The sequence below is a fragment of the Scyliorhinus canicula genome, chromosome 22 (assembly GCF_902713615.1).
Source record: "Scyliorhinus canicula chromosome 22, sScyCan1.1, whole genome shotgun sequence".
NCBI classification, from domain to species: Eukaryota; Metazoa; Chordata; class Chondrichthyes; order Carcharhiniformes; family Scyliorhinidae; genus Scyliorhinus; species Scyliorhinus canicula.
Window position 1 is genome coordinate 23,957,136 of NC_052167.1, and position 25,790 is coordinate 23,982,925.

Here is a 25,790-nt window from a genome sequence, read left to right on the forward strand (position 1 = left end):
TCCTGATATGATGTAGCTTGCACACAGAACATTGCTGATATATATTGACATCTATTTGATATGAGATTTGATATGAGATTACCCAAGTGGTGTTGAGTCATTTTCAACGAGTGGTGTGCTATTACAGCCACTTAGATTTCTTCAATCATCTTTGGGAATGTTATAAGCTTGGCTCTGTGAGGATACTTATTTTCGTCCACTGCACATTCACCTTCCATTGTGGAATAAGCCTTTACTACTCCTCTTCAATCTCCAAAAGTCAATTCAGTGTCAGTCTTCACAGAGAAGATAAATCAATATTGAGAAAACAAATCAATATTATGAAAAGCAGAGGTCCAAAATGAACCATCTGTAGGACCTGGTCAGTCACCTTCATTCTAAATAATCTCTATTTTGTAATATTACTGGGCTAAAACGTCAACTTGAGTGACGAAAGCCAAACTGATATAGAAGCTGCTGTTCACTGTTGTTTGTGTATCAATGCTATTTCTTTGTCGTCCACCTTTTTGATAGTTGGATCCTTAAAATTCATTCCTTCTATGCTGTCCATTCAAGAATTCAGAATTTGTTTGGAGTGTGATAGTAAAAGTTAGACTGGACCTTGTCCAGTAAGGTCTGCATTGGGTGGATTGTGTCAAGGTTTTGGAAACATCACTTTTTGTAGGAGCTTTAGATCATCCTACCTTTGGGATGTTAACCGATTCAGTGTCCACCTCGTTTAGTCTCTAACTATTGAACTCTGTTATAGCTTCCTCCGCCGACAATGGGCTTTTGCTGCTTATCGTGATCCCATGACCTACCGGAAGTACACAGTGTTTTGCCTATTCTTCCCGTCATGAAACGTACCCTCAACTCTTCCTTGTGGGAACCTACATCCCAGAGGTGAAAGGACCCAACTCCCAGGAGTGAGTGATGATACCGTTTTGTGTCTCATTTAGTTTCAAACCCAGATCTTACTCAAGACTTTAAGGAGCACCTTAGATATAATTGGACAAAGCAACAAAGGAAACTTTGCCAACAGAATCCCTTTTTAAAAGGACACCCACCAGTATTAAACACAGGTGGAAAAAGCACAGATTCCAAAATGATGTGTGCAACAAAGGATTATGAAATAGGTGATTATTAAAAAATGTATTCTGATTAAAAACTCAGTTACTGCTATAACAAAAACCAGAAAAACCACAAGGATTTGGAAAAGTTAGATTGTTCTTGACTCTGGGTGTTATCGGTGCATATTAGGCACACTGAGAGGAGAAATTATTGAATTGTTGACATCACGCTGTCCACATGGGGAGGGTATATATGAAAAATCTAACACTTCGAAATAATTCTCCAAAAACTGAAGAAAAATACATTTTGAAATCTATTCAAATAATTATTACTTGTAATCAACACGTTTAAAGTATAATTATTTACCGTTAAATAGTGTTGCAGTTGTATGCATGCATAATATATTGAAAATTTCACATCCACATGCTCATGCTGTACACTTTTGGCATTATAAATCCCTTTGTCAAATTTGTATTCAAAGGGTTAGCACTGCTGCCTCACGGTCTCCGAGGTCCGATCCCGGCCCTGGGTCATTGTCCGTGTGAAGTTTACATATTCTACCCGTGTTTGCGTGGGTTTCGCCCCCAAAACCTAAAGATGTGAATGGCAGGTGGATTGGCCACTCTAAATTGCCCCTTAATTGGAAAAACTGAATTGGGTACTCTAAATTTAAAAAAAAATGTAATCAAAATGCCTATGTAAACTTGTCACGCGGCACTCTATTGCTACTACTGACAGGAAGGTGCAATTTCAATGTGACAAGTTTACATAGGCAACTTCAACTAAAAATATGATCGTAGGAACTTTGTAATGAGAAATTTAAAAATTAGCATATGCACATTAGTTTAAAACGGGGATCAGGTTACTTCTACATTCCTTGGTCTAATTATCCCTGTGCTTTCTAAGCTCATCTGTGCTCATCTGCACCCCTTCACTCTCTATTTTCTTTCTTGATCTCTCCCATGTTTGATGTTTCCTCTATTATTTTCTCTCTGTATCTTTGCTACTTTCTCTCTAATCCATCACCACCTTTCTATTATTCTCTTCATCTGTCTCAGTTCTGGCTTCCCTCTTCCTTATTTCTTTGATGTTGTCAATCCTACCCTGGGACGGCAGTCTCCAGAGGCTGGGGTTGGGGGCTCAGTGATACATGCCTCTGCATTCTTCACAGAGACCCTTAGGATGGCAGCTCTGCTTTGGCTCAGCCCGTGGGCAATGGGAATCTAGTGAAGACTGGGACTGTTACGTATCAACAGAGGGTTTACCCAGGGATGGCACAATTAATATTACAGAGGAATGGAGAGAACTTTGAAAGGTAGGGTGCAGAGTTTGTGGGAATTTTTCTGATTTATTTTGTGAATTATTAAATTCAAGGTATTAATTAAATGAGATTTGAGATATTTTAAGAGTATATGATAGCTGTAAACCACAGAACTCTTTAAGTAGAACCCCCCCCCCCCCCCCCCCCCCCCCCCATAATTTGCTGATTTATCTCAGCTACAATTATTCAGATTCGCTTGTTAATAGAGTTGTGGCCTCAAAATATTTAGGCCAGGCCAGCATTAAGCCAGGCTCCAATAGAGTACCCATGTCTGGGCAAACATCAAAAATCTTTCAGTAGAACCGTGGGGTAAAATTTCAACAATGTTCTCCCAATCTCCTGCTATAACATTGGTGGATATACAGTTAACAGCCAAGGCCAGAGACTTCTCTGCAGGAAGGGAAAGATAAAGGAAGGGCAGCACAGTAGCACAGGGGGTAGCACTGATGATTCACAGCACCAGGGTCCCAGGTTTGATTCCCGGCTTGGGTCACTGTCTGTACGGAGTCTGAACATTCTCCCTGTGTCCACGTGGGTTTCCTCCGGGTGCTCTGGTTTCCTCCCACAATTCTCGAAAGACGTGTTGCTAGGTAATTTGGACATTCTGAATTCTCCCTCAGTGAACCCGAACAGGCGTCGGAATGTGGCAACTAGGGGATTTTCACAGTAACTCCATTGCAGTGTTACTGTAAGCCTACCTGTGACACGAATAAAGATTATCATTAAAAAGTTGTCTCAGTCGGCGTTATTTGCATACAACTTGGTCCCACAAATAACAAGGAAATAATGACCAGATTATTTAGGGGTTGTTTGAGGGATAAATATTGATGGACACAGGAGAACTAAACTTCTCTTGTGCCATAGAAATAGTGCCATGAAATTATTTAGATCCACCCGCAAGGGTAGCGGGTGCCTAAATCTTGTTTGAATGACGACACTGCTGACAGGGTAACACTCCCTCAGTTCTGCACCAGAGTGATTATGTGCCGCACTACTCTACTTTCCAAAGGGGGTTGTTGAAAACTTTTGGCGGTGACAATTTCTGCATGAAAATTTCAATATATCTGCAACACATCAATTAAAAAGGTAGCACACACTGCAGTTGATTACTTCGATTCATTACAATACAATTCAAAATGAATTATTTGACTATTTACAGATTTATTCCTAGTGCTTGTTATACATTTAAAAATCCTTGCTTATCCAAATATGCTCTGCACATGTGGCCCTTTATAGGATTAGTTTCCACGGATTCGTGGTACCTCAGGTTTGCTTTTCCCAGAGGAACAGAACTAGGCCTGGTTCGTTTGGGTAAGGAAGGCGCGTTGATGAGTGGAGTTATACGAATCGCCTCCAAGGCACTCGTTGGTCTTGGTGGGTTGGCACCGAATCTACCCCACAAAGAATTGAAAAGAAAACACACACGTATTATGACAATTTCATTTCACCAGTTTGGTTCATTCCCTTCCTGACTTTTCCTGGCACAGAATACCCTCCCGTACTAAACGCAAGTAATGGTTCTTCATCTGCGACCCTAGGTAGTGAGTGTTGGCAAGCTATCAGTGGCATAAAAGCTGTGTTTAATCTCGCCCTCTCACTGTTCAGCAGAGGTCATCAGACTGCAGGAACCCTGGCTGATTTTTCTCCTTCCTAGCCCAGGGGCAGTGAGGGCAGCTGTCAGAACCCAACTGATGACCAGAAGAGCTCAGCAAAGACCAGGGAAATCCTGTGTGTATGTCGCGGTACTATAACAGGCCTTGCACCCTGTTCCTGAGCCATTGATGATTTCCAAGCTCACAAACAACCACTGGGCAACCTCCTCGGACACGGACCTCTCTCTACATCTCTTCATGCCCAATTCAAGAACATCATTTAGAATGGAATGCAACCAAGACACTTGCTTGATTCAGGAATGGCGTATGCTGAAAGGAGGCAGAAAAGGCCCAATATGCAGGAAAAAAAACTTTCAGGGATAAAGTGTTTAACCCCATAAAATACTTTAACCAGACATTATTCCAAATGCTTGGGCTGCAACAGATGCAGTAATTGTCAGGCAATGCACACAGAGCTTTGAATAGCCCCTAAATTCTCAATTTCCTCTGGTGACCATCTAACTTAAAAAGGAGAGGAACGGTTTCCTTATCAATGGAGAGATCAGGTCGCAAACAGGTACAAGTCCCGTTTTGTAATAGTCTTTGTTTAGACTCTAGTCCAATGTCTGTATGGTGGTAACTATCAGACTAACAGGCGAAGAGAGAGGGATAATATATAGTAAAAAATCCAGGCCATGGAACCGCTGAGTGACATTTCTAATAGCAGTGGGATGATTGCTGTTCCCCGTTTCTGCCAAGTCATTATAGCCAAAGGGTCAGAGTGAAAGGATGTGAAAGCATTTGTCCAGTATCAGGGTGCCAGTTACATTGCCCTTGTGGTATTTCCAATTGGTAGTGGCATTCCCATTGCTGATGAAAAGGAGACAAATTCTGTGCCTTTGACAACGCCCATCCACAAGCCAGGAAATTGAAGTTTTGTGTGTGGCACTACCACTGTGCAAACTGGGATAGAATTTGAAAAGATTTAGCATCACAAAACTGGGCATCCATGAGGTACTGTGGGCCTTCAGCAGCAGCAGAATTGTGTTTAATCACAATCTCTAACCACCTCATAGCCAGCATATCTTCCACTCTGCCATTACCATCAAGCTGATGGATCAACCCTGATTCAAAGAAGAGTGCAGGAGAGCATGCTAGGAACAGCACCAGGCATACCTAAAAATTAGGCATCAACCCGGTGAAGCTACCACACAGGGCTACTTGTGTGCCAAACAGCATAAGCAGCATGCAATTGACAGAGCTAAGCAATCCAACAACCAACGGATCAGGCCTAAGCTCTGCAGTCCTGTCACATCCAACTGTGAATGATGGTGGACAATTAAACAACTAACTGGAGGAGGAGGAACCTTCACAAATATCCCCATCCTCAATGAGAGTCCAGGACCCCAATGCAAAATAAAACAAGGCTGAAGCATTTGGAACCATTGTTCACCAGAGGTGCGAGTGGACGATCCATCTCGGCATCCTCCTGAGATCCTCAGCATCACAAGTACCAGTCTTCAGCCAATTTGATTCACTCTACCTGATATCAAGAAACAGCTGAAGACACTGACTACTGCAAAGGCTATGGGTCCTGATAACATTCTGGTAATAGTACTGAAGACATGTGCTCCAGAACTAGCCATACCCTAATCCAAGCAGTTCCATCATGGTTACATCATTGGCATCTACCCAGTAATGTGGAAAATTGCCCAGGTACGTCTTGTCCACAAAAGTTAGGACAAATCCAACCTGGCCATCAGTATACTCTCGACCATCAACAAAGTGATGGAAGGTATCATCGACAGGGCTATCAAGTGCCACTTAACCTGTCACTGCTGCTCAATTTGGGTTCCACGAGGGCCACTCAAATCTGGATCTCATTACAGCCTTGGTTAAAACATGGGCAACTGAGTTGAACTCAAGAAGTGACGTTAGAGTGACTGCCCTTGACATCATGGCACATTTGACGGAGCATGGCATCAAACAGTCTGAGCAAAACTGGAATCAATGGGAATCCGGGTGAAAACTCTCCATCAGCTGGAGTTATGACTAGCATAAAGGAAGATGGTTGTGGTTGTTGGAGTTCAATCGCCCCAGTCCAATATTACTGCAGCAGTTCCTTAGGATAGTGTCCTAGGCCCAACTATCTTCAAATGCTTCATCAATGACCTTCCCCCCAACATAAGGTCAGACGAGGAGGCATTCTCTGATGATTGCATAGTATTCAGCATCATTCATGATTCCTGATCTACTGAAGCTATCCGTCTCCATGTGCAGCAAGACCGTTCAGGTTCAGGGAAAGTTACATTTGTGCCACACAAGTGCCAGGCAACATGAGAGAATCTAACCACCTCCCCCAAAGGCATTCCCGTTGCTGAATCCTCCACCATCAGGATCCTGGGGTTACCATTGACCAGAAACTCACATATGAATACTGTGACTACAATACAGTAGCAGGTCAGAAGCTGGGAATTCTGCAGCAAGTGACTCACCTGATTCCCCAAAGCCTGTCTACAATTCAGGAGTAGGATTGAATATTCTCGAATACAAGAGCAGTAGAACCATGTAAACACCATCACCTGCAAGAAGCCACATACCATCCAATCTTGGGGCGATATCGCTGTTCCTTCACTGTAGCTGGGTCAGGATACTGGATTCCTTTCCTAACAGCACCTACACCACATGGACTGCAACGGCTCAAGATGGTGGCTCACCACAACCATCTTGTGGTGACTCGAGCCATACACTGGGGCTTCCAGTAGCTAACATGGGGTTTATTGATGAAAGGCAAAGGCAGGTAAGTAACAGGTGCAGACACAATAAAACTTCAGTTCTGGGGTCCACACTGCCTGGGGTCCTGCCAACTCTCTACTGACCGGGGTTTGTGCACTCCCTTGTGATTGGCCCGTCCCCTTAAAGAGGCCACACTACCACATCCCTCCCCCTTAAGTCCCTTATAACATACTACATAGAACAGTACAGCACAGTACTGGCCCTTCAGCTCACGATGTTATGCCGACCATTTATCTCAATCTAAGATCAACCTAACCTACATCCCTTCAATTTACTGCTGTCCATGTGCCTGTCCAAGAGTCGCTTAAATGTCCCTAATGACTCTGACTCCACCACCTCTGCTGGCAGTGCATTCCACACACCCACCACTCTCTGTGTAAATTGTATCGAGTTTATATTCACGGCAAAAGACAGCAGGGGAAAGAGAGTACGTCAAAGACAATCAGTTCAGAGACCTCGGGGTCCTCTCGGACCTCCGGAGTCCACTCACGCTCGGCATCCTTCGAGGTAGTCAATCTGTCAGTTGCTGGATGATACGTCCATAGGTGCAGCTGGTGAAGTGGCCACGCTACCTCACTTCTCAAGCGCAATAAATGCAAACCCGGGGAGAGTGACGCTTGGAGACTCCTCTTTCGCCGAGCCACAGCACCAGTATAGAAAGAGCTGAGAGTTCAGAATTTTTCAAACAGCTTAAAGCATTCAGGAAGGCAACAAAGAACAAATGAGCAAAACTTTACTGCAGTGTCATTTTATATTAAGACAACTTTGCTTCGGAACTGATTTGTTTTGCGATTCGATGGGGGAACACAGCTCCAAGCATTTTTTGTGGTTGCAAGGGATGAGCAACTGGAGCTACTGACCTGCACTTGGTCTCAAGCAAGGCTCTGTCTCCGCAGTACAGAATCCCAGAATTAGTCCTTTTCCAGTGGGTGCAAGTAATTGAACTGCAGTACTCCACGCCGGCCACTGGATGTCACAAGCGGCCCGTTCCAACAATAGTGACAAACTGGGTGCTGCAAAGTTAGCGGCTTTGGGATAGAACTCTTTCTGGGTGAGGCCCAGCTGACGATTTACTGCAGGAACAAACATGGATACCTATCGCTTCATGCTGCACACTGAGGAAAATAAAAAACAATTCACCCCAATATAAAAGAAAACACAGGGATGCTGGAAATCTGGAATAATACAGAAAATACTGGAAACACTCAGCAGATGTATCAACCTGAAATGTTCATTCTGTTTCCCTCTCCTTCGATCCTGACACGCCTGTTGAGTATTTCCAGTGTTCCCGGATTTTGTTCTTTAATTTACTTATTTTGAAACATTTTAAAACACATTTTTAATTATCTTTGAAGTAACAAAAGAATCCATGGGTCTGGAAACTTTTTGAATACCGACTCCCCTTCCTCCATGTCAACTGTTTAAAAGCAAGCAGGAAACGATTCAGATTTAAATGCGTCAGAATTTACTACGAACATTAATGCCTGATTTTGATCAAGGTTTCGTACGTTACTCCAAGTGTTCTGTCAGATTGGATTCCCACCCTGGTACTTCCTACACCTTTCTCCCACAACAAGATTTGCACTGATTTGTTTAAAAAACAATTCCAATTAAGAGGCAATTTAGCATGGCCAATCCACCTACCCTGCACATCTTTTTGGATTGTGGGGGTGAGACCCACGCAGACACGGGAAGAATGGGCAAACTCCACATGGACAGTGACCCAGGGCTGGGATTGAACCTGAGACCTCAGCGCCATGAGGCAGCAGGGCTAACCCACTGTGCCACCGTGCCGCACCTGAGTTCTTGTGCTTGAGACAAATTGGATTATGCGTTTCACTTTATGGCATACTGGGAAGCCAGAAAATTGGTGTTGTTGGATAATATAAAATCAGCTCCACGATGGGGCAGCATGGTGGAGCAGTGGTTAGCACTGCTGCCTCACGGCTGCGAGGTCCCAGGTTCGATCACGGCTCTGGGTCACTGTCTGTGAGGAGTCTGCACATTCTCCCGGTGTTTGTGTGGGTTTCGCCCCCACAACCCAAAAATGTGCAGGGTAGGTGGATTGGCCACACTAAATTGCCCCTTAATTGGAAAAAAAGTATTGGGTACTCTAAATTTATATTCAAAAAAATCAGCTCTAGGACATCACTGCAAGAGTTAATTGGAATGCATTCTAACCTCAACTACCTTCTGTCCACCCTGAAGTACAACCCTAACCAAACCCCCCCCCACCCCCCCCCCCCCCCCACCCCACCCCCCCCCCCCCCCCCCCCCCCACCTCCGAGGCACTACCTGCTGGCCCCAAGACAATTCCCTTCGCTCCAAGGTACTTCTGCTCCCCTCAAGGCACTTCTTGTCACTCCAAGGCAACCCCCCACTCCAAGGTACTACACGTCACCCCCCCTCTCGAGGCACAGTCCCCCACCCTGAGGCACTCCCCCCCACCCCCGAGGCACTCCCCCTCACCCCCCCAGAGGCACTCCCCCCTCCCCTCCCCGATGCACTGCCCCCCCCCCCCCCGAGGCACTCCCCTCGCTCCCCGAGACACTCCCTCCCCACCCTAGGCACCCCCCCCCCCCCCCCCCCCCCCCCCGCCCTGAGGCACTCACGCCTGTTTTCTTCTCCAATCTATTAATTTCCCTGTTAAAAAGATGGCTAATAGTAAACTCATAGTTGACTAGCAATCAACATAGTAGCATCAGTGAGTCCTCGGCAGATACTAAGAGCCAATGCAAGTTCTCCCGTTGTAGCTCGGAGCCCATGTTTTAAATGCTTTCATGCGATGTGGACGTCACTGACAAAGCCTGAATTTGCTGCCCACCCCTAATTACCCTTGAACTGAGTGGTTTGTTCAGCCATTTCTGTTATACCCACATTGCTATGTAGGCCAGACCGGGTAAGGACGGCAGATTTCCTTCCCTGAAGAAACATAAGTGAACCAGATGGATTTTCATGAAAATTGTTGATCATTTCACGATTAACCATTACTGAGACTAGCTTTCAATGGCAGATTTTTAAATTAATTGAATTCAAATTTCACCAGCAGCTAGTTTTGAACTTACGTTGCCAAAGCATTGGCCTAGGCCCCTGGATTACTGGTTTAATGACATTACCACAGCACCACCATCTCCCCCATAATCTCCCAAAAAGAAATTTCCAATTGACAACTTCAAAGAAGCTCATATGGATGTTTTGTTTCTTCAATTTCCATCTTTATCTGCAGTTTAGAGTGGTGGCTCACAGACCAGACTTTTTCAAGTTTTTTGAATAGTCAAAAAACAAGTGGGCGGAGAGGAGTAGAGGGGGTGAATTTGTGCGGTCCACTGCGCTGGAGCCATTTATTATTCCCTGGAACACACTGGGCTTCCAATGTTTGTTAGTGACATCTTTTCTGCGGCAATAAGGTCCATATCGAGAGATGGAAGGTAGGTGAAGGGAGATGGATATACCTAGTCTGCGCAGAGATAGCAGCGGTTACAGTGGCAGCAGCCAGGGATGTAGTCCTGGACCCAGCAAGCATTCCAGGCTGCATGGGTGAAGCAATGGAAGGTGCAGCCACTCTGAAGAGGACACAGAGCAGAGAGAGAAAGGCATCAACACTACAAAGACGTACATAGCTCAACACCACAGGTTGCATCAGCAGACACCAATTAAACTAGAGCATTAGATTATGGGCAGGACCTGGAGTGCTGAGATTGGCAGAAACACTGCTTTGACCCTTTCAATCGGCCGAGTGATTTGGTTTTTGATCAATTGGGAATGATGTCTGCAGATGTTGCAAGTGTGCAACCTTGCATCAAATGTGTCCTATTTCCAATAGACAACCTCATCTTACTTCTTGGTACTTCATCCTTTTTTTTTTCATATTTAGAGCACCCAATTCATTTTTTCCAATTAAGGGGCAATTTAGCGTGGCCAATCCAAATACCCTGCACATCTTTGGGTTGTGGGGGCGAAACCCACGCAAACACGGGGAGAATGTGCAAACCCCGCAGTGACCCAGAGCCGGGATCGAACCTGGAGCCTCGGTGCCGTGAGGCAGCAGTGCTAACCCACTGTGCCACCGTGCTGCCATTACTTCATCCTTTTTTTCCCCAAAATAATTTTTGGGCCTCTATAGATTATGCAATTAAGAATAATTTATAATCTCACTTCCAATGATCTAGAAGGGAGATATGGGGGAGAAGTTGAGAACTATTGCAAAGGACAGGTTATGCACCCATAATCTAATGGCAGTAAATCAAAAGGCATGCTTAATCTGGAATTCAGCTCACCAGGATGTGCCAGAACTGTCCAGTTGCTGGTGTGCCAAAACCCAACATTAATGCTCATCTGTTTATTCATTCTTCTCTCAGCAATACAGGAAAGCAATGGAGAATGTCACTACTGAACCCCTGTAAATTCAGTCAATTCACAGGCTAATTTGGCAGAAGAAATTCAAGTGCAGATTGTTAAATGGTTGCCAGCAGTAAGGATTTACACAATTGCTGCAAGGTATGGTGGAATATCTCTTGCTTGCAATTACTTTTGATGGATGTAACTGTGTGACAGCTACTCTATGGGATTCCAGTAGTGCAGCGTTGGCTCACAAATACACCTCCAAATAGCCACCAAAGCAGGCCAATGTCGTACTTGCCCAAAGGGCACTCTCTATTGCATTGTTGCTGCATTCTCTACTCTTCCTTCACCTGTCCTATAGGCACCAACTGAGCAATTCCATTCTTTAAGCCTTTCAATGCTTCACCGCAAGTGGTAAAGTTTCACGCATCAGCCAAAACGGTGAATGTCGATAGCCAAGCTGGACACGGTCACACCTGAGCAGTTCCAACAAGGGCCAAAGGGTTCTGCCCAGCAGCAGGAATGCTGCCCAGTTATTTTCCAACCCCCAGCCCAGGAATGCTGACATCTACAACAGTGGCCCCTGCAGTTCTCCCAGCTGAAATCAGCTGACAGATGAGGACCCGAAGCTGGAACCTTTTCTGGTCTGTAAGGTTCAGTGTGATCCACTAAACCATCTTATCAGTGTGAAAATGACAAGACAACATTTTCCCCATTTGAACCATTTTTCTGTGTCAGTTGCATAGTGACGAAGCTCATAAATAATTGGAGATTATTACAGCTACAGTGAAGTCTCTCAAGGATGGAAATTAATTTGCCCCAATTAAGGAACCTGCTAAACAGCACTTTGGGACCATTTGCTCAGATATCCTCTGCCCTCACTAACTGCACATATTGGAAACCCGTGACAGCCCAAATCCAAATCAAAGTAACCCAGTCCACTTTTAAAAGCGAACTTAATAAAGAATATGTGTGAGGTATATACTTATGGTGAAAAAAATACGCAACAGTAATTTTATTCTGAATGGAAGTAGTTGTGGGAAAAGCAGAGGGATTTGAATTATAGGTTCAAAGGACATTAAAAGGCAGAAGCACAGATTGATAGGTATGTAAAAAAGCAGGTAGAAATATTGCAAGGTATGGAATATAAAAGCTAGGAGGTTAACAGCATGTCTATGTAAAATCTGAATAAGATCTCAGTTAGTGTACGGTCAGTTTTAGTTCAGTGAGATTCACTAGAATGCTGCTTGGTATAGAATAAATCTGAATAAATTAGATGAAATGAGGAAATGAAACGTGGTGCTTTTATCATTAGGGAAAAGCCAATTACAGGGTAATATAACTAAATTGTTTAAAATTGTGGACAAAATGAGCTGGACGAAGAGTAACAGTCATTGAGGCGTCTAGAACAAGAGGGCCTAGATATGAGAATAAATGGGAGAGTTAGGCTGGGAGGGAAGGAGAAGCATCTTCTCACAGAGAATTCACTTCCAGAGCTGGTGGTTAAGATAGAAACTGTCAATGTTTAAGATTAGATTAGCTAAATGGATGAAATAAAATGGGATTAAAGGATGGGGCAACAGGGCAGGGAAAGATGATTATAATGTTTTCTCATAGGAACATAGGAATTAGGAGCAGAAGTGGGCAATTCAGCCCCCCCAAGCCTGCTCCGCCATTCAATCAGATCATGGCTGATCTCTTCCTGGTCTCAAAACCACCTGTTTCCCATATCCCTTTAACCCATTTTTAAAAAATCAGACCTGATGGAATTTTTGTACTTGAGAAGATCAAGTATACCATGAGGGGGTTGATGGAATGATTGTACTCGAGGTGGTATCCTTCAGTTGGCTGGACAACAGAGCAAGGCCAACAGCGTGGGTTCAATTTCTGTACTGGCTGAGGTTATTCACAAAGGCCCCACCTTCTCAACCTTGCCCCTCGCCCGAGGTGTGGTGACCCTCAGGTTAATTCACCACCAGTCGCCTCTCATGTGGAAGGCAGACGCTGACATGAACTGGTTGGGACAAATGGCCAATATGCATGTTGTACCTTTAACATGTTGCCCAGTCAGCCTAACACTACAATCAGGACAGTGACATCCTGGTCAATTGATCATGGAAGAACCCTCCAAGCATTTGTTATGATTATAGTTTGGGTGGAAGGGCAAAACAGACTTGACAAAATGCAAAACAACGTGTGCTGCTAGTGCCTCTTAAAGTTGGTGTGAGATATAAATAACAGCATCGACCAGTTGGGCCAATGGGCCTGTTTCTTGTGCATTAAATTCTATGTAATCAATGCAACCAGAGAACAGAAAAGCATCCGAAACAGAGCAATACGCTTTGCACAGTGGGGAGGAGAGATAGCAAAGTAAATCTATTTCCCTTTGTTGAGTAAGAGTTTGCCTGAATGGGTTAATGTACATGTTAGTTTTTGAAAGGTATGTAAACACGAGCGATTTTCATCATACTCCACGGCTGGGATTCTCCGCTATCCGGCGGGCCAGGCCGTACCGGCACCGAGGAGTGGCGTGAACCGCCCGGAAGGTGCAGAATCCTCCGCACCTTCAGGGGCTAGGCCGGCGCCGGCGGGGTTGCCGCCGCACCAACCAGCGCCGAAGGGCCTCCGCCGGCCGGCGCGAGTTGGCGCATGCGCGGGAGCGCCAGTGTGTTCTGGTGTGATCCCAGCGCATGCGCAGGGGGGGTTCTTCTCCGCGCCAGCCATGGTGGACCATTACAACAGCCGGCGCGGAGGGAAAGAGTGCCGCCACGGCACAGGCCCGCCCGCAGATTGGTGGGCCCCGATTACGGGCCAGGCCATCGTGCCCCCCCAGGCCAGACCCCCCCCCCCCCCACCCACCCCGAGGACTCTGCAGGCCGCCTGCAGAGCCATGTCCCGCCGTAAGGACCTTGTTTGATTTACGCCGGTGGGACTGGCCGAAAACGGGCGGCCACTCGGCCCATCGCGGAGCGGAGAATCGGCAGGTGGGGGCCACTGTCAACGGCCTCCGACTGGCGTGACGTGATCCCCGGCGCTGCCGAAAAATCGGATTCACCCCCCCCCGCTGATTCTCCGGCCCGGCGGGGTGTCAGAGAATTCTGCCCAACGTTCCAAATGTTTTCTCCATTATTGGGCTATGGCAGCTTATGAACCAAACTGAATGATGTTTTGGCTGTGTTAAATTGGCTCATTGTTGGAGTAAGTAAAGAGGCATGCTTGAGATATGGAAATCATAAGGGAGTTTAATTGTTGCGTTGCGTTCCTGCTAGAAAAACATAAGCAGCGAGAGTAGGGCTTTGGTAGAAAAGGAGGAACCGAATTGATCACGAGCAGATAGCTGCAGCAGAACCAAATTTATAACAAGCAGGAAAAATACAATTTGTTGTAGGGTGGGGTGAATAGGAGACCTACAGTCGCAAAGGAGAGTGTGTGGAAGATAAAGCCACAAAACGGCAAAGAGTATTTTGGGTATTATAAGGAGAGCTGAAGGGAAAGGAGACAATTTGAAATTTGCACAGGTCAGTGATGAAGCCACCATGAGAAGACTGTGTACAGTTTCGGATACCATTGATAGAATTGACATTTGAACCAAAGTTCACTGGCGGTAAAAATTATACAAGGTGGCTCAAGGGTGAAAAATTATCGCGACAAGATAGTGGAACTATTTCCATTGGAGCGGAGATGACCAAGAAGATTTAATAGATTTTTTAAATTTACGAAGCCATTTGATTAAAATATGCAAGGCTATTTTCCTCTGTTTGGGAATCAGTTGTGACTAGTCAGCAGTTTAATGGTCACTAAAAGAGTGCGAAGGAAGGTCAGAAACTACATAGCAAATTATTACAGAATTAAATGCTTGGCGACAGGGAATAGTTGAGGCAGTCAAGGAATGAACAGTTAAGCATTTGGAGCAGATACAGGACAAAGGGAGAGAGCAGGGTTGGGGATTAGTTTTGGATCGTTTTAGCAAAAGCTGGCACAGACACACTAGGCTATTTCGGTAAATGTCTATGGTCCTATCATGAGATCGAGTGCCCTGGGTGGAAAACAAACCGTATAGAATTTATTCATGACAAAAGGTAGCAAGTGTTTGTCGGCTGGGGTAGGTTCAACAAGTGCAGAAACCCATCACTGTTTAAAATGGAGATGTACCTCATGAAGAAATATCATTTCTCTTTTTATCTCATACAAAGCGTGCTCGCTCTTCCCCAATAGAGTGGCACCCCACTATCCCAGGTAACTGAGGTACAGGAAAGAAAGAGGCGAGACCAAGAGGCTCAAACATGTGCGTAAGGATCAATGAGAAGATGGCACCTTATCAGCAGGGAACACAGATGAAACCTATCTATCGATTGGGTCATTTGCTGGTAAGGTTAATGTGTGTGGAAGAGTCTGAGTCCAGAGCCCACCAATTGTCAACCTCAGGACTGTATTCTGCATGGCTTGGCTTTGATTAAAGAGTGTCTTTCCCAAAGGATTTCAGTATTAGTACCATTGAGAGGAAACTGCTGGCCGGGCACAATAAAACTGCCACTATAGCCCCTAAAGAAGTGGGGCCCTTTAAAGGGAGAGAAGATCCGTGATGATGGAGGAGGAAAATAAACTTTTATGCCTCATAGTGGATCGAATTACAGATAAGGGAATGTTCCGTAGGGAAATGGTGATCGAGGGATAGCCCAAGAGGCTCAATGCATACCCCATGCCCAAGACCGTATTTTTCCCACATTAGCTCAGACAGCATGTGAATTAACCTATGCTTAGGACACCGTTATACTTGCACATACACTGAACAGACACGGATGTTGCAGGGGTCGAGTCCTTTTGGGCTTCCCTCAAAGGGCAAAGTGACAGGGGCATTACCAAATGGCCACATCACCTATCTTGCTTGCAGAAAATCGATACCTTTGCAGGGCAGACGAGGCTGGCGCAGCAGGACGATCTTGATTGGCAGCAGCTGGTGATGAGATCGGAGATGCCAGCAGGTTAGTGACAGCAGGCGTATTGGCTGAAGCAACAGGCATAGCAGCATAGGCAGGGCTGGCTGCTGCTGAAGCTGGCTGAGCGTGCTCAATTGGTGTGCTAATCCAAATTACAGAAGGAAAAACAAATCATTACAAACAAGCCTCGATACCGAACAGATCGAGTTGATCCAATTACAGAACGAACACCAGCAGGATTTTACACAGCCAACATCTTGGAAACCACAACAACACCAAACAGCCAGTGGATCCAGGGCCTGTAGGAGATGCAATTTTACAAGTATAATTAGAACAGAATAGTTGTTGAGCTAGGTTGTCATTTTGGAGGCGAAAATAACATGGATATCAGAATGGATATCTCATCCCCGGTAAAAAGGATAAGCCAGTGAATATTTTGATTTTTTTTTTGTGAGGACAGTTTTGGTTCTGTAAAAATGTGAGGAGATACCGAGTTTAACACTTCTGATGTAGCCACTCCCTTCTCCTGTTAATGCAATGGTTAAAGTATTACATCAGCAAACACGATAAAAAGACTTTTAAAATAGAAGCAAAATGCTGCAGATGCTGGAAATGGAAAATAAAAGCAGAAAATTCTCGAACAACCCAGCAGGTTTGGCAGCGTCTGTGAAAGGTCACACTGATTCGAAACATTAATTCGGTTTCTCTCCCCACAGATGCTGCCAGATCTGCTGAGTTGTTCCAGCATTTTCTGTTTTTATTTTATATTAAAATACTTATACTGGCTTCAACCTGGGGAAAAAAACTAAACATTTGCCAAAACACTCTCCGAGTGTGTTTTAAGAGGTCTTAAATGGAATTCATTGGGTAAGCGTCACCAGTGCGTAGCTCCCAGCTTGGTCCCTCTCCCTCTGAGACTGGTAGGAGTAAAATTTACCACAGTGTGTTACTCCTGGCAACGCTACTCCCAAACACCACATGCGAGATCAGGATTGCCTTCTAACTGTGGTATTACAATCTGGTGAATTTGAGTGGTATTCTATTGGGCTTTTATTTCTCCAAGATTGAAAGGAATCACTGCTTTTCACAAAATAGTGAACCCGAATCCCAGAATTTGAACAGTCAAATTTCAGTCAAAGATGGAAAAGGTTTTAGATTGATTCTCAATCACACAGACAGTCCATCTATTTAAAGGGATTATTTATCAGAAGCAAAGAATTCCGCCTCCCCAATATTCCAAAACAATTTATATGGCAGCCTGTTCAGTTCAATATAAAGTCAATGGAGTGTATTGTCAATTTGGAAATGGAAATAAATATCTTCAACAGGTGGGCAGTCTGTAAAATTAGTTTTGTACTCGGGCATCAAGTTGGAAATCTACAAAATATCTCAGCATATGCCAGACCCAGGCAGGACAATTCTCACCTATAAACAAGTGCAACTAAGTCAAAACACATCAGTAGAACACCTTATAATTGAATAGTAGAGAGCATGGAATGGGAAGAGGTCACAAAGTCTACTCCCACACAGTACAGTATTTGTTCTGTTACCACCAGGAATAAAATCATACCCACCTTATTCCACCCAAGAAATGCCCGGCTAAAATCTATTCATCTGCACAGCGATTGAAACTCAGTCCAATGGATTTCCAGCATCGCTATGATATAGTTAAAGAGTAACTTGAGAGTGCTGGTTCTGGATTCCTGAAGTTGAAGCAAGCCTCCATACTGCACGGTTTTGGATGGGTAACAAAAAACGTAGTTGGGAGCTTTGTCTGAAACACTATATATGATTTGGATTCTGCTGGACAGACCAAACAACTGATAAGATACACAAATAACACCAACTGTCTAGCTGCCATTGTTCTGGATTAGGCGGATTGGCCGTGATGGGATTATGGGGATAGGTTGGGTGAGTGGGCCTATGTAGAGTGCTCTTTCAGAGGGTTGGTGCAGATTTGATGGGCCGAATGTCCTCCTTCTGCACTGTAGGGATTCTATGGTTCTATCGACAGGAGTGTCTCAATTCCACTAACAGCTGGAACCAATAACTGACAGGACACAATGCACACAACACAAATGGAAACTGCCCAGTCTCTACCATCTCATATGTACCTTACCCATTGGGCTGGTAGATTTGCGCCATTAATTGCATATGGCTGCTGAGAATCATCACAGATACTAGATACTATGTAACACCAAAGGAAGCACAAGAGGAGGCATTCTCTGACATGCACCTGTACACCCAAAAGCAGTGGTGCTCAGAGTAATGAGGGAGTGCAGAAGACCAATGTGTGTTTGGTAAGGGTAATCTGGCCCACATGGTCAAAGATAGTAGCATTTAATGTTCAGTCCCTTGTAATAGGTGCTTCCAATAAGTACAAAAGCACAATATAATCCACATTATTTCAGATTAATCATTTGCATTAGCACAGGAGCTTTCAATTGAGTTGGATGATCAGCCATGATTCAGTTGGATGATCAGCCAAGATCGTGTTGAATAGCGGAGCAGGCTCGAAGGGCCAAAAAGCCTCCTCCTATCTTCTGCTCATGGTCCTGCTCCTATCTTTTATGTATCTATGTGTCTATGTAATAGTCCTGTATCAATATCCAGGGAATTAGAGAATAGAGAAACAAAATCACAAGAACATAAACGTCTAGGGTTGCAAAACATCATTGGCCTGAACCTTTTCCTTTTAATACCACACTCTCTCATACTAGGATCAAAGGCATTTAAAGATATCTAAATTTGACTGATTATTCCAGATATTTATCACTGTATAGTCCATATTCTAAACTCATTTCCTAATACCATCACTATCTTGTTGAAATCTTTGAAAATTGTGTAATTTACCAAGATTTCCCCCTGATCAATTTCTTTAGATTGTAAAGCTCAGAATTAATTGAACCTTCTCCTCACATCTATTCTTATATGTAAAAAAAAATCATGTTTCTCTCTCTGCAATTTCTCCTGTTCTGGTGTATCACTCTGCTTTCACAACTGCACTCCAAGTAAGTCTTCTCAGGGCTTTTCCCTCTTTGGATTCGCTCGCCTGTGTCCCACCATGGTATCCATGTAACCCAGAATTTACCTTACAACATTGCTCCACTGTGAGACTCCATTCAACACTCCCGGCCCAACTACGCAATGATTCGTCAGCCTTGATTTACTCTGGTGCATTTCGACCCATTTCCTTTGCCGACTGTTTGAACACAGACATTGCGCTAGATTCTCCGGTCCCCCAGCCAAGTGTTTCCCGGTGGCACGTCGTTTGCTGGCAGTGGGATTCCCTATTCCCACCGCCCGTCAATGAGATTTCCCAATGAAGCCACCCTACACCGCTGGGAAACCTGCGGTCAGGGGGTGCACTGCCGCGGGAACAGAGAATCCCGATGGATGGAGAATTCCGGTCATTGTCTTGTATAAAATACATTCACGCAATCTCATTTGGAGCCCTGCCTTATTTCTTATCCTTCACTTCAGTCCTGCACTTTGCCTGCATTCCCTTGTCTTTCTGCTGAATTTGAAGCTTTGAATTTGGAACTTTGTGAAACCTTCTGAAAGCTCAAGTAAGAGACTAAAGTGTCCAATGCTTAGCAAAATCAAACCTAATTATCAAGAATGTGTTTGCATCCTGCTGCACATTATTGAGCACAGTGTAAATTCTCCCGCACCAGAGAGAATTGCTTCGTCCCACATGTCCTCAAAATCTAATAAAGTTCATAGAATGATTTTCACCTTCTCAAATCATTTATCATGCTATTGTTTGACAGGAAATACATCAGCAGGCTTTCTCATCCCAACAACATTGCAGTCAGAAGGTCAGGACGTGACTGTTCACTTTCCAGAAAATCAGAGAGAGACACCGAGGCTGCACTTACAGCAGCTCAGGAACAGGTTAGTGAAGACGTAAGAAGAAATTGGTTCCCAATTTGAGAGGGGAGGTAAAAAAAGTCTAAGAAAGGAAATCAGTAACAGCACAATATCCCAACCCATTTTCACAAATATAAAAGAGTCCACCGATTGGGAATTTTACTTCCAGGCTGAAGATCCTGATTTTAAAAATTGAGTTCACAAGATATTACTGGAAGTGCAATGTGTGGAGTCTAGCTGGAAAACTATATCAGAGCTTGATGTAATGCCGTTCATTGTCAAACAGGCCGGCAGTATCCATTGCTTCATGTATTCAGTAAATCTACAATGGGTGAGATACCACAAGGCTAAACAACATCAATGGACCTTTAAGCCAGCAAATGTGGGTGCTTTGAGGAGCAGCTGAGAGAATTGCACCTCAACTCCTCCCCCCAAAAAAAGTCAGAAACTACTTTACAGCAGCATTAATAAGATGTAATTTGCAAATCAGATGTTGTTCATATCTGTCCTGTAAAATCCTTTTACACATCATTGTGCATTTGAACCTCAGTGACCATAATGACTGATAATCAATGACCAGTCTGGAATAAAACAGACAATGAGTAGAGAGAGTGAGACAGAGAAAGGCGGGCAGCGTAGAGAGACAGAGAGAAACACATACACACAAACACACAGGAAGATAGAGAGAGAGAAACACAGACACACACACATACGTGCACATAAATAGACAGAGATATACAAGTCGGGAGAGAAAGAGACAGACAGAAAGACACACACGCACAGAAAGTGACACACAGACGCAGACTGAGAACAAGAGGGACAGACGGAGGCAGAGAGGGAGACACATTCAGAAAGCGATACAGAGAGAGAGAGACACACGCACGCACATGGGTTAGAGGCGGAGAGAGAGACACAGAGAGAGTGTGAGAGAGCACGCACATTACCTGGTCTCAGCGGTTTCCAACCTGTGCTCCATTGAGCTACCAAAGGTGAGGGAGAATGGGTGAAGAGAAAGTCAGCAGTGAAACCGGAATTATAATTAAAAAGAAAATGTGAAGTGAGAAGCGAGTAAACAATCACAGCAGGAAAAAGTTAACAATTTAAAATAACAAAACAACTTGGAAAAAAATAGGCTCCTACAAAATAAGAACCTACATGCTGATAAAATATGGAATAATTCTTAAAATAACACTCCTAATCCATTTCAGAATTTAACAATCCATTTCTCTACTCCCTATGATTGGGTCTTGGGAACAGAAGGATATATTGTGTGCGATAGAAGGATATGGAAAAAAAATAAATAAATGGTGACTGTCCTAAATAATAGATTGAATCGGCTAGATGAGCATGATGGTTATTAATAAAATGGAGATAGGCAAGTGCCACTGGACTCCAAGAACGTATCGAGAGGTTTAATGTGCCAGGGAGCCGTTTAGGCTCATGACTGGATGGTCAGGCTATGGCTACAACAAAAAGGTACCAAAGGGAGAATTCTCCTCAACACTGGCACTGCCCAATAGCTGGTTAGGGAGCAGTGTTTGGTGGAGTCATGGGATCAGTTAATCCACCGAAACGGAGAGCAGCCGGAGAGGTTGATGGAGAAGCTGGAATTTCTCTAATCCCCGCTACGGTTACAGCAACTGTTTCATCTCCTGAACGGAGTTTTTTTGTCCGGAGCAAACTCTTTTGGTCACACATTATATATCAGCACTGATGCTGGATCAGATTGCCGTGTGCAGATACCGGTGTTTCTGGAATAGTAATAATGGGAGCAAATTCTAGGGGAGCTCTTGGAAATTTTATCTGGCTGGAATCCCCACGACAGTGACACAGATAAATCCGGTGATATAGAGCAGATTCAAAGCACCTCCGCTCTGGGAAATTCAACGCCAGGTTGCCCCATTTTGCAGAGTACAAGAGCCAGTAGACGAGGCAGAGCATGGGCGAAAGGTGGCTTTGAAAATTTGTAAGAACCCCCAAAGGTGCATTTCCACATCATATGATGTACAGAAATACTTTGTTTTAAAATAAAATCTTTTGATATCAGTTTTATAATGAAGATTTGAGAGCTCACTCAAAAATAGTAGTTTGCAGGGCGGCACGTGACACAATGGTTAGCATTGCTGCCTACGGCGCAGAGGAGCCGGGTTCGAATCCCGGCCCTGTGGAGATTGCACATTCTCACCTTGTCTGCGTGGGTTTCACCCCCAAAACCCAAAGATGTGCAGGGTAGGTGGATTGGCCACGCTAAACTGCCCTTTAATTGGAAAAAAATAATAATTGGGTACTCTAAATTTACAAAAAAATAAATAGCTGTTTGCCATTTTCAAATCGGTCGGTCAGCACCAAGAACCAGTAGATAAATAATTCATAAGGTGCATCAAAGTACGATATGAATGTGTTTCATCAACATAGCTGGCAATTGGCAATGAGATGCGTTTCAATCCATGGAGAACAATTCAAAGAAAACTGTGAATCAAAAGTAAAATAAGTGAACTTGTGCACGGGTGCTGAGTGAATTACAATTCCATGCAACCCACCAACACATGATTAGTTGACACACAAAAAACACACTCACCATAAGTGATATTTTAGGCTGATTTTATTTTGGTGGTGATGACATTCATTGAAAAAAATCAACAGCCAAGACAGGCATCGTGGTGTCAGCGATTCTTCAGGCTTCAAGCAGCATTAGGCCCTTGGCTCACTATCTACCAATTCCCCCCCACCCCCCCCCCCCCCCCCCCCCCCCCCCTTGCTAAGGTCAACTACGTGGACATGTGTAGGAAAGTGACAAGTGAAAGTGGCTGGGTGTTAATGTTGGGAACGTGGAGTGAAGTGTTTTTCAAGTGATAAGCAACAATTTTCTGTCAAGGTACAACCAGGATGGAAAACAAAAGGCTGTTGCTAGAATTTCAGTTGGCGACTAATGGTGTCAAGAAGGCACCTCAAATCGTTCCTCTTGTGGCCCATGGGAGATAAGCTGGGCTCGGGCTGCACCACAAGCTGAGCAATTATGACCCGACAGCTCTCTCCGTTTCCTTCAATTTGAATGAATTTAAAACGACAACCCATCCTCTTTTTGCCCGTTTTGTGGTGCGGCCCAAGAAAAGGTTATGCCCCATTATTTTGAAGCGGGTTTTCAAGAACTGACGGATTAAAAATAACAGCGAGATAAATTGTTTTGGCATCAAGAGCCAAGAGTTTCACAATCACAATGGTCCAGAATGGAATGAAAAATTTGGAAAAGCTTGCCAATTTCTTGCAACAGCCTGAAAGGAACATAGACATAGCCAGATAGAAGACAGAACAACTCTACACAAAGAGACAATGCCAGTTACTACGGAGACTGAAATGAACAAACTATGACAATCTGCTCAGAGCACACCTCAGGTTTTAAAGATTCCTGGACAAACAGAAATCCTGCTCATGTACACTGAACCGGTCATCTGAACAGATGAGACACCAAACAGAACAAACCAATTGGATATTTCACATATTTAAACTATTTTAATCCCTTTTGTCATGTTAATTTCCAAGCAATTAGCTTGCTTTAAACATGTGTCACATGGGTAAAGCATTCATGGGAAACAAACTATGGTTAAATGACTGGTTAGTTTGGATTTGAAATACCCGAGTAGAACAAATGTAAGAAGGAGATAGATGTGTTAGAGAACCAAAGAGTTCTATGACCACCATTCACAAAACACAACTGTGGTTAAAAACTGGAACTGATCTTCTCAATAATCAGCAGTAAGGTGAAGGCACTGCGAGGAGCAATACTAGGTCAAACATAACATAGAACATAGAACATACAGTGCAGAAGGAGGCCATCAAATCTGCACTGACCCACTTAAGCCCTCACTTCCACCCTATCCACATAACCCAATAACCCCTGCTAACCTTTTTGGTCATTAAGGGCAATTCATCATGGCCAATCCACCTAACCTGCACGTCTTTGGACTGTGGGAGGAAACCGGAGACTCCGCACAGACAGTGACCCAGCGTGGAATCGAACCTGGGACATTGGCTCTGTGAAGCCACAGTGCTATCCTCTTGTGCTACCGTGCTGCCCCTGAGAAGGTCTCAGGTTCAATCCCCCAGCATTGAGGAGTTAGCTGATCAAATGCAGGTCAGCCATTGGGTATTTACAAAAGAACCAATCTCAAGGAAGGGAGAGAAAAATTAACGCTGGCTGTCAATAGTGGGGAATGAAGGATCAGACTAGACCAGGGGTGGGCAAACTTTTCCGTGCAAGGGCCACATTCAGAAATTCACAATTTTAAAGGGCCGCATAGTATATTAAGTAAAATAATTACTTCACCCGGTTATGATTCTGGGCGCCTCATATAGAACAGTACAGCACAGAACAGGCCCTTCGGCCCTTGACGTTGTGCCGAGCAATGATCACCCTACTCAAGTCACGTATCCACCCTATACCAGTAAGTAACCCAACAGCTCCCCCACATTAACCTTAAAAAAAATTTAAAAATTAAAAAAAAAAATTAAATTTTTTAAAAATATTTTTTATTTTTTTTTAATGACTTGGTGGGCCACATAAGACCTTTGGCGGGCCGCATGCGGCCCGCGGGCCGTAGTTTGCCCACCCCTGGACTAGACTGATGCCAACAGTAATCAAATAGGTTATTGATGAAAAATATCCTGAGGAATGAGGAACTGGAGGAAGATCCATATCTTGTGCAAGGGCACTAAACTCCACATCTTACTTCCCAAAATGGGAATTAATGACCAGGAGCACAAATTTACTGATACATGGGCTATTTGAAGCTGCATGGCAATGGGATACTGTACCAACTGCAGGACTGACTAGGGGAAAACATCCTTTATCATATATTTACCAACACTGGTTATGGGGCACATTGAAGCTTGTCACATATTCTGGAGATTTTCAGTACTGACATTGAAATTTGCTTATCAATGTCATCCTCACGGCACCGAGGTCCCAGGTCGGATCGTGGCTCTGGGTCACTGTCCGTGTGGAGTTTGCACATTCTCCCAATGTTTGCGTGGGTTTCGCCCCCACCACCCAAAAGATGTGCAGGTTGGGTGGATTGGCCAGGCTAAATTGCCCCTTAATTGGAAAAAATGAATTGGGTACTCTAAATTTATAAAAGAAATGAATCCCCCATGCCCAAAAGCAAGGGTGTTACAAACGTTAGAACCCTTTTGAGATGAAGGAGTTGGGTGTGTTTTGTGGTTGGCATATGGAGATGCAGCATCTCTTTGCTGGCCTACAAAAGGGGCTGTTTAGCATAGGGCTAAATTGCTGGCTTTGAAAGCAGACCAAGCAGGCCAGCAGCACGGTTCAATTCCCGTAACAGCCTCCCCGAATAGGCGCCGGAATGTGGCGACTAGGGGCTTTTCACAGTAACTTCATTTGAAGCCTACTCGTGACAATAAGCAATTTTCTTTTTCAAAGACTGCATTAAATACTGTCCATGTTGAGTTTGCACATTTTCCCCCGTGTCTGGTGGGTCTCACCTCCACAAACCAAAGATGTGCAGGTAGGTGGATTGGCCACGCTAAATTGTCTCTCAATTGGAAAGAAAAATGAATTGGGTACTTTAAATTTATTTTTAAAAATCTCCAAGATGCCCAATTTTCTACAGGTGGTATGTTTTTACCATTCCATTCCACAGTATAAGATGATAGTTGACTACGGTCAAATTTGTGATTTTGTCCCTGATTTTTCATATTCTCCTAAGTAGCTTTGTCCATCTTACATGGATGCAGTGTGTCATGATCTGGGTCATATAACCTTTCTTTGACTGTTCTCAGCTCTGCTGTTTAATTGAACAGAGTTGATAGTGGTCTAGGCATAACCTTGCTCACCCTATTGCCACTTTACCCTACCCTATG

General features: G+C 44.2%; 1 protein-coding gene across 1 annotated transcript in view; it reads right to left on the reverse strand.

Moving 5' to 3' along the window:
• The window catches only part of ldb3a (LIM domain binding 3a), a 179,893-nt gene that overhangs the window by 28,875 nt on the left and 125,228 nt on the right, over positions 1 to 25,790 (reverse strand). The window contains exons 10-11 of the mRNA XM_038783275.1: positions 16,003 to 16,179; positions 3,634 to 3,762 (exon numbers count right to left, since the gene is read on the reverse strand). Of these exons, the coding sequence (XP_038639203.1) occupies positions 3,634 to 3,762; positions 16,003 to 16,179 (306 nt within the window). The remainder of the gene's footprint in view (positions 1 to 3,633; positions 3,763 to 16,002; positions 16,180 to 25,790) is intronic.